We start from the raw sequence: 9,689 nt of genomic DNA, 5'->3' as shown, positions 1-9,689 counted from the left end.
CAGCCAATAAAGTATCCGACAATCTGTCAAGCGACAATAATATACCAGCAGCTAAAGCTAGAAAGAGCACGCAGACAAATAATGGCACGAATGTTGGCAAAACTAACAATGCTACATTCGTTGCTAACGACAACAACAACGAGGACAGTGATGACATTGACATCATGGAAGTTGAAGATGAGGCAACAGATTGCAATCCAAATATGATCTCTGGTCAGACAATGCAGCTGAATCTAGCTCAACGGGTCAAGGTGCCCACCATATACCTGCCCAATATTGATGATATTCAAAGAATTATCAAAGATATCTCAAATAATGTGGGTGCTAATAAGTTTGCTACTAAAAGTACGCAGACAGGTGGTGTGAGAGTGCAATGTGCGGACATTGAGGCATACAATGCAACAATTGCGTTGCTTGATGCCTCTAATGTTCACCGGCACACCCATCAAATGCGCAATGAGCGCGGATTTAGAATCATTATTCGCCATTTACACCACACTACTCCATGCGACTGGGTACGCATAGAATTGCGAAGAATGGGGCATGAGGTTAGGTATGTGGGCGTGATAAAACAACGCTTCACTGCCAAACCGATCAATACGTTCGAAATTGAGCTAGTGAAAAACGAGAACAACACTAAGATACTGGAACTGAAACAACTTGGCAGCCAGGAAATCAAAGTGGAGAGGCAGCGGAAGCGCACTGATCCTGTTCAGTGCCACCGTTGCCAGGCATACGGGCATAGTAAAAACTATTGCCGACGACCATTTGTATGCCTTAAATGCGGACAAGGACACCCGACCACGACATGCTCCAAGACAAGAGGCGAGCCTTCAAAGTGCGCCAATTGTCAGGGCCAGCATGTAGCCAATTATAAAGGCTGCAAAGCTTTTAAAGATGAGCGAGCTAGGCTATCAGCAAACCGGGCACGAGTCATGCCCATCCAGCACGAGCACAAGCAGCCATCAGTCAATAAGCGTCAACATGGAACGCAAAACGTGGTGTCCAACCAGGACCGTGAACAACATCAGCAGCAGAAGAACCAGAAGATGCAAAGCAACATTGCCAACTCGACGATGACTTATAGTCAGGTGACCAGCGGGCGAGTCAATACTGGTCGGATGCATAATCCGGCCATGCAACACCTCCTAAAGTTCCAGAAGAAACTTCAGATGGAACAAGAGGAAGAGCGCCAGAAAAATCAATCAGGAGCGGCGAATGCTTCAAACACAACAGGCGCTAGTCATCATCAGCAGCAGCAGCAGCAAAAGCAACAGAAAAATAAGCAACGGCAACAAAAAGAAAGCCAAGAGCCGGTCAATAATGCAGCCATTGATGCTTTAAATAGCAACATGGCTGCAATTATGCAAATGACCACGAAATTGGACCAAGTAGTTGAACTACTTTTGAAAATAGTGGCCAAAAATAATATCAATGCATATCCTGCAACCAAATTGCACGGAACAGCCACTAGGACGCTAGCTAGTTTAACGGCTAGTAGCTCCTCAGACGCCAATGATACTCGAAATGAGTAATACAAGAGACACTATGATAAACGGCCAGCGAGTGAGGGAGTACACAAAAAGCTCTCGGAACAAACAAACAGTCACTAATTTAGAAACAGGCAGAGCCGCAACCTATCCCTTAAAACAAGGTAATCGGCTACCTGCGTTTAACTTTGCAAACATCGGCAATTATGCCAATGATCAACAACTGGCTATCGGCCAGCCCACTAATAAGGCGAATATTAAAAAACGCTATCTAGAATATACAGAATCTATCGACGAAATAAACAATCATATATATAATGATATGCAAGCAGCCTTGGAGTTTGAATTTAACTTCAACTCTGAGGATGCAATCGAATTTTTAAATGAATTATTTAATCATAATCAACATGATACTCCCCCACGCAGCCGTAGCCAAAAAGGCAAATCATATGTCAAACAATATAGAGGGCACACGCTGCTACGCGCACCTATAGCGCGTAGTAAAAATAAATATAGCGTGCCCAAAACTAATTGGCAGTCTACTCAGGTGTCCAACTTAGAATGGACACCAAAAGACAACAAAGTTCAACTACCAACTACTCAACAGACACTCATGCACAATGTGCAACAAAATCAACTGACTGATGACCTAGAAATTGACAATCTGCAGCCAGCTGACCCACTAGTCGAACATATCTTCAACGTCTTGGAGAAAAAACTTGTACGGGACGTAGATAATACGGACCCGCACGAAAAACTTATGCTTGAGAACCTGTTGCAGGGTATGATGCAACTAGGTAATAATTACGAAGCCAAGCAACCACTAACTGACAGCGAGCACTGTCGGACAGAACAATACAAACTGACAAATTCGGACTCGACCACGGACATAAACTCTAATTCAAATCTGAATACATTCCAGACTTCACTTACCCAATATTGGCCTATCCAGCGGCCTGAAGGGCATCCACAGCACCAGCAACTCCATTCGGCGAAGCAGCAGCCGACGGCATCCACCACGCCCTTATTTGGGCATCAGCAGCAGCCGCAAAATCCGCAGCCTCTCCTATGGGAGCAGCAGAACCAGCAGCAAAGGTCAATAGGAGCCTCCAGTGCCGCCTATGGATACCAGGAGCAGTCGCAAAATCCTCAGTCAGTGCTATGGGGACAGCCGAGCATGCAGCAACAGCCGACGGCATCCACCACGCCCTTATTTGGGCACCTGCAACGCCCGCTAAATCCGCAGCCTGTCCTTATGGGGCAGCAAGCACAGCAGCGATGGTTGATAGGAGCCTCCTATGGCCACCAGCAACGCCCGCTAAATCTGCAGCCTGTCCTGCGAGAACAGCCGAACGTGCAACAGCAGCCGACGGCAGCCGCCACGCCCACCTACGGGCACATGCACAAGCTGCAAATTGCACAAACTGTACCTGAGTACAGGCAGACACAACAGCATCAGTCGACGGCGTCCTCACTGGACTCCCTTGACACTAAAAAGCAGCCCCTTATTGATCATCCAGTCCTTAAGGGGCAGCAGCTTCTCCAGCAATGGGACATTGTGGTCAAAACGGCCTCCCTTGGCCAGACGCAGCGACTCCAAATTGAGCAGAATGCCCAGCCGGACACGCATCTGCACAACACGCACCGCACGACGGTGGTCACTACGGCAAATAAATGCCACCAAATCCAGCTGAAAATGGCACAAACTGCCAAATTGGAGCGGCGACGAAGATGCAGGCGTAGGATGACTACCCAGAGGCCATCTATCCAGCCCAGCAGACGCCGTACCTGCAATAAAAACAGAAAAGTTAAAAAATGCAAATTGCAAAAAATGCCATGTATCCACTTACCTGCACAAATGGACCAGCGAATGCGTCAGCGGCCTGCTCAGCACACACGGAAGCCGGCGAAACGTCATCCACTCGACGCCGAGTGGCCAGACACAGCGCCACCCGTACGTGCAAAAATGATGCAGCGCAGGCTGCATATCACTCCGCCCTCGGGCAAAAACAGGCGCGATAACACGGCGATCCGCTATCCATGGATCCTGGGTGTGTGGATGGTGTTGCTCATTGCCAGTCATCCGCTCCAGCAGCTGAAGTCATGCCCTTCCATAGCGATGCAACTTCCAGCAGATGTAGCGGCAGCCATCACGCAATGCAAATTGCAAATTTATGCGACAATAAGCCGGCCAGGTACCAGGTGGAGGCCAATTGTCCACCGCAAGGCCAGAGGCAGGCGGCCAGCGCATCGTAAGGCGGTGCGATATAAAATAAATTAATCAATTAGATTATTTAGCCATAAAATTGTTAAAATTTAAATTTTTGTCCACTCACATGTACTTAGCGTGCCCAATTGATACTTATGTTATTCTTGCCATTCACACGACAGCATTGCCAGCTGATCGTGCAGAAATTTCCCCCAGCGAACTGACCTACGACAATAATGTTAATCGAACAGAGTCTGTTATGTTATGTTATGTCCAAATGTAGGTCAGTCGAGATTAAATGTTAAATGTATCTCCCCCGTCATGTCGCTCTCCACCTTGCAAACTGGAGATCGTTGCATAGTTTTAAGTGCTCCCATAAATGTTCTAAAATTTCTGTTTGCAAAACTATATGTAGAAATGAGCAACAATAAAAATCTCTCTGTGGCGGTCGTGGCGAGCGGACGTGTTTGCGGACAGCGCCCGGTCGGCCAACCAGACGAACAACTAAAAAAAAAACTTTTACAAGTGTCTTTATTTCTGCCAGTAAATTAAAATTAAATTCAATAAAAATTAAATAAAATAAAATGCTTGTGCCAAACAATTAAAATAATAAAGTTTAAACAAATAAACTGCCAATCAGCATTTTTAAATGCTAAAAATAATCTCAAAAAAAATTTTAAATAAAAGCCACAATGGAGAGAAAAAGTCAAAAACTAATAAAATAAAGTATTCTAGCAAATTAAATACGGCCAATCAGCATTTTTAAATGCTAAACAATAAAATAAAATAAATAAATAAAACCAAATATATAAAACCTAACTTGTGTGCTGTATATATACTTATATACAGCAGAGCAGCAACATATTGTTAATTCTATTAACAAAAGAAGCCATCACAGACGAGATACCTGACGACAGCGAGGGAAAACTACGCCAAAAAAAAACTCATAAATATATACATAATGATATGTATATAAGGCAAAAAGGGCAAGTACATAGACAAGTAAATAAGGAAAAAAATGCGCGAAAAGGCGGCGTCCAAGCCGGCGGCCATTGCTGCATCCAAAGCTACAAAAGCTATAGCCCCCCCCCATACCCCGGCACCTGTTGCTGAAAATGTCGCCATTGGCGCACCAATACAGCTGCAGCTGCAGCATCAGCAGCAGCAGCTTACAGCTCAACACCAGCAACGGCACCAGCTACCCAAGCAGCAGCAACAACATCAACGCCAGCTGAAACGGAGAAAGCCGAAGCCGAAGCACAAGAGAGCGCCAATGCTCTCTACGGCTCAGTCGCTGTCGGCGCTTGCGTCGGCAGAAGCGCCAATCGAGCGTTTGAGTGTCGGCAGCAGAGCGGCATCGAACACGAGCAAATTCAGCAGCAGCAGCAGCTATGAACGTAGTGAGAGCGATCATGGCAACATGTTCGTCTCGAGCTGCGAACAAAATGTTGAGAGCGACAGTATGGGGCTACAGCAACATGTTGTTAGAGCGCAAGTTCATAGCAACATGCTTGCTGATAGCCCAACCAATTCTGACTCAGAAATTATCTGTGTCACACATAGCCAGGAAATGGAGGAAATTAATAAAAATAATGCCGATGCTGCTCCATCGGCTAGCCAATTAATTCCTAATAATTATGCGGGAATGATGCCAGCTGAAATTATGCAAGTTTCAGAAAATGAACTAGAGGCGAGTGGGCAACAATCGCTGCCAATAAATGAGGATATGTTGGGTACTAGAATCTGTGGATCACCCAAAGCCAATACGGTCATTAAACGACCTATTAAGCGCAAATTCTCACCAACTATGCCAGCGAATAAGAGTGACAAGCGTGCACTATTATTAGCATACGCTGAGTATATTACGAACGCAGACAGTGTCAGGGATACTCCTTCGTATTCTGATTTCTTTAAATCAAATACAGCCAATAAAGTATCCGACAATCTGTCAAGCGACAATAATATACCAGCAGCCAAAGCTAGAAAGAGCACGCAGTCAAATAATGGCACGAATGTTGGCAAAACTAACAATGCTACATTCGTTGCTAACGACAACAACAACGAGGACAGTGATGACATTGACATCATGGAAGTTGAAGATGAGGCAACAGATTGCAATCCAAATATGATCTCTGGTCAGACAATGCAGCTGAATCTAGCTCAACGGGTCAAGGTGCCCACCATATACCTGCCCAATATTGATGATATTCAAAGAATTATCAAAGATATCTCAAATAATGTGGGTGCTAATAAGTTTGCTACTAAAAGTACGCAGACAGGTGGTGTGAGAGTGCAATGTGCGGACATTGAGGCATACAATGCAACAATTGCGTTGCTTGATGCCTCTAATGTTCACCGGCACACCCATCAAATGCGCAATGAGCGCGGATTTAGAATCATTATTCGCCATTTACACCACACTACTCCATGCGACTGGGTACGCATAGAATTGCGAAGAATGGGGCATGAGGTTAGGTATGTGGGCGTGATAAAACAACGCTTCACTGCCAAACCGATCAATACGTTCGAAATTGAGCTAGTGAAAAACGAGAACAACACTAAGATACTGGAACTGAAACAACTTGGCAGCCAGGAAATCAAAGTGGAGAGGCAGCGGAAGCGCACTGATCCTGTTCAGTGCCACCGTTGCCAGGCATACGGGCATAGTAAAAACTATTGCCGACGACCATTTGTATGCCTTAAATGCGGACAAGGACACCCGACCACGACATGCTCCAAGACAAGAGGCGAGCCTTCAAAGTGCGCCAATTGTCAGGGCCAGCATGTAGCCAATTATAAAGGCTGCAAAGCTTTTAAAGATGAGCGAGCTAGGCTATCAGCAAACCGGGCACGAGTCATGCCCATCCAGCACGAGCACAAGCAGCCATCAGTCAATAAGCGTCAACATGGAACGCAAAACGTGGTGTCCAACCAGGACCGTGAACAACATCAGCAGCAGAAGAACCAGAAGATGCAAAGCAACATTGCCAACTCGACGATGACTTATAGTCAGGTGACCAGCGGGCGAGTCAATACTGGTCGGATGCATAATCCGGCCATGCAACACCTCCTAAAGTCCCAGAAGAAACTTCAGATGGAACAAGAGGAAGAGCGCCAGAAAAATCAATCGGGAGCAGCGAATGCTTCAAACACAACAGGCGCTAGTCATCATCAGCAGCAGCAGCAGCAAAAGCAACAGAAAAATAAGCAACGGCAACAAAAAGAAAGCCAAGAGCCGGTCAATAATGCAGCCATTGATGCTTTAAATAGCAACATGGCTGCAATTATGCAAATGACCACGAAATTGGACCAAGTAGTTGAACTACTTTTGAAAATAGTGGCCAAAAATAAAATTAATGCATATCCTGCAACCAAATTGCACGGAACAGCCACTAGGACGCTAGCTAGTTTAACGGCTAGTAGCTCCTCAGACGCCAATGATACTCGAAATGAGTAATACAAGAGACACTATGATAAACGGCCAGCGAGTGAGGGAGTACACAAAAAACTCTCGGAACAAACAAACAGTCACTAATTTAGAAACAGGCAGAGCCGCAACCTATCCCTTAAAACAAGGTAATCGGCTACCTGCGTTTAACTTTGCAAACATCGGCAATTATGCCAATGATCAACAACTGGCTATCGGCCAGCCCACTAATAAGGCGAATATTAAAAAACGCTATCTAGAATATACAGAATCTATCGACGAAATAAACAATCATATATATAATGATATGCAAGCAGCCTTGGAGTTTGAATTTAATTTCAACTCTGAGGATGCAATCGAATTTTTAAATGAATTATTTACTCATAATCAACATGATACTCCCCCACGCAGCCGTAGCCAAAAAGGCAAATCATATGTCAAACAATATAGAGGGCACACGCTGCTACGCGCACCTATAGCGCGTAGTAAAAATAAATATAGCGTGCCCAAAACTAATTGGCAGTCTACTCAGGTGTCCAACTTAGAATGGACACCAAAAGATAACAAAGTTCAACTACCAACTACTCAACAGACACTCATGCACAATGTGCAACAAAATCAACTGACTGATGACCTAGAAATTGACAATCTGCAGCCAGCTGACCCACTAGTCGAACATATCTTCAACGTCTTGGAGAAAAAACTTGTACGGGACGTAGATAATACGGACCCGCACGAAAAACTTATGCTTGAGAACCTGTTGCAGGGTATGATGCAACTAGGTAATAATTACGAAGCCAAGCAACCACTAACTGACAGCGAGCACTGTCGGACAGAACAATACAAACTGACAAATTCGGACTCGACCACGGACATAAACTCTAATTCAAATCTGAATACATTCCAGACTTCACTTACCCAATATTGGCCTATCCAGCGGCCTGAAGGGCATCCACAGCACCAGCAACTCCATTCGGCGAAACAGCAGCCGACGGCATCCACCACGCCCTTATTTGGGCACCAGCAGCAGCCGCAAAATCCGCAGCCTCTCCTATGGGAGCAGCAGAACCAGCAGCGATGGTCAATAGGAGCCTCCAGTGCCGCCTATGGTCACCAGCAGCAGCCGCAAAATCCGCAGCCTCCCCTATGGGAGCAGCAAGAACAGCAGCGATGGTCAATTGGAGCCTCCAGTGCCGCCTATGGTCACCAGCAGCAGCCGCAAAATCCGCAGCCTCTCCTATGGGAGCAGCAAGAACAGCAGCGATGGTCAATTGGAGCCTCCAGTGCCGCCTATGGTCACCAGCAGCAGCCGCAAAATCCTCAGTCCGTGCTATGGGGACAGCCGAGCATGCAGCAACAGCCGACGGCACCCACCACGCCCTCCTCTGGGCACCAGCAGCAGCCGCAAAATCTGCAGCCTCGTCTATGGGGGCAGCAAGCACAGCAGCGGTGGTCTATAGGAGCCTCCAATGCCTCCTATGGATACCAGCAGCAGCCGCAAAATCCTCAGTCCGTGCTATGGGGACAGCCGAGCATGCAGCAACAGCCGACGGCATCCACCACGCCCTCATTTGGGCACCAGCAGCAGCCGCAAAATCTGCAGCCTCGTCCATGGGAGCAGCAAGAACAGCAGCGATGGTCAATAGGAGCCTCCAGTGCCGCCTATGGTCACCAGCAGCAGCCGCAAAATCTGCAGCCCCTCCTATGGGAGCAGCAGAACCAGCAGCAAAGGTCAATACGAGCCTCCAGTGCCGCCTATGGACACCAGGAGCAGCCGCAAAATCCTCGGTCCGTCCTATGGGGACAGCTGAGCACGCAGCAACAGCCGACGGCATCCACCACGCCCTCATTTGGGCACCAGCAGCAGCCGCAAAATCTGCAGCCTCGTCTATGGGGGCAGCAAGCACAGCAGCGATGGTCAATAGGAGCCTCCAATGCCTCCTATGGTCACCAGCAACGCCCGCCAAATCTGCAGCCGAACGTGCAACAGCAGCCGACGACAGCCGCCACGCCCACCTACGGGCTCAAGCGCGAGCCTCAAAATGCACAATCTGTACCTGAGTACAGGCAGACACAACAGCATCAGTCGACGGCGTCCTCACTGGACTCCCTTGGCACTAAAAAGCAGCCCCTTATTGATCATCCAGTCCTTAAGGGGCAGCAGCTTCTCCAGCAATGGGACATTGTGGTCAAAACGGCCTCCCTTGGCCAGACGCAGCGACCCCAAATTGAGCAGAATGCCCAGCCGGACACGCAGCTGCACAACACGCACCAATTGACGGTGGTCACTACGGCAAATAAATGCCACCTAATCCAGCTGAAAATGGCACAAACTGCCAAATTGGAGCGGCGACGAAGATGCAGGCGAAGGATGACTACCCAGAGGCCATCTATCCAGCCCAGCAGACGCCGTACCTGCAATAAAAACAGAAATGTTAAAAAATGCAAATTGCAAAAAATGCCATTTATTCACTTACCTGCACAAATGGACCAGCGAATGCGTCAGCGGCCTGCTCAGCACACACGGAAGCCGGCGAAACGTCATCCACTCGACGCCGAGTGG

The 9,689-nt window shown here is 47.3% G+C and overlaps 1 protein-coding gene across 1 annotated transcript in view; it reads left to right on the top strand.

Annotated features, from left to right (window-relative positions):
- The first annotated feature begins 935 nt into the window (after window positions 1-935).
- Window positions 936-9,689, top strand: part of LOC138911751 (uncharacterized) — a 49,920-nt gene continuing 41,166 nt past the window's right edge. The window contains exons 1-7 of the mRNA XM_070211133.1: window positions 936-1,391; window positions 2,413-3,147; window positions 4,841-5,159; window positions 5,625-5,938; window positions 6,569-7,012; window positions 8,376-8,639; window positions 8,802-9,410. Coding sequence (XP_070067234.1) covers window positions 936-1,391; window positions 2,413-3,147; window positions 4,841-5,159; window positions 5,625-5,938; window positions 6,569-7,012; window positions 8,376-8,639; window positions 8,802-9,410 — 3,141 coding nt within the window. The remainder of the gene's footprint in view (window positions 1,392-2,412; window positions 3,148-4,840; window positions 5,160-5,624; window positions 5,939-6,568; window positions 7,013-8,375; window positions 8,640-8,801; window positions 9,411-9,689) is intronic.

This window comes from Drosophila virilis, unplaced genomic scaffold (genome assembly GCF_030788295.1).
Source record: "Drosophila virilis strain 15010-1051.87 unplaced genomic scaffold, Dvir_AGI_RSII-ME tig00002570, whole genome shotgun sequence".
Classification (NCBI taxonomy): Eukaryota; Metazoa; Arthropoda; class Insecta; order Diptera; family Drosophilidae; genus Drosophila; species Drosophila virilis.
Note: the sequence above shows the minus strand (reverse complement) of the source record. Positions and strands in the feature narration are given on the sequence as shown.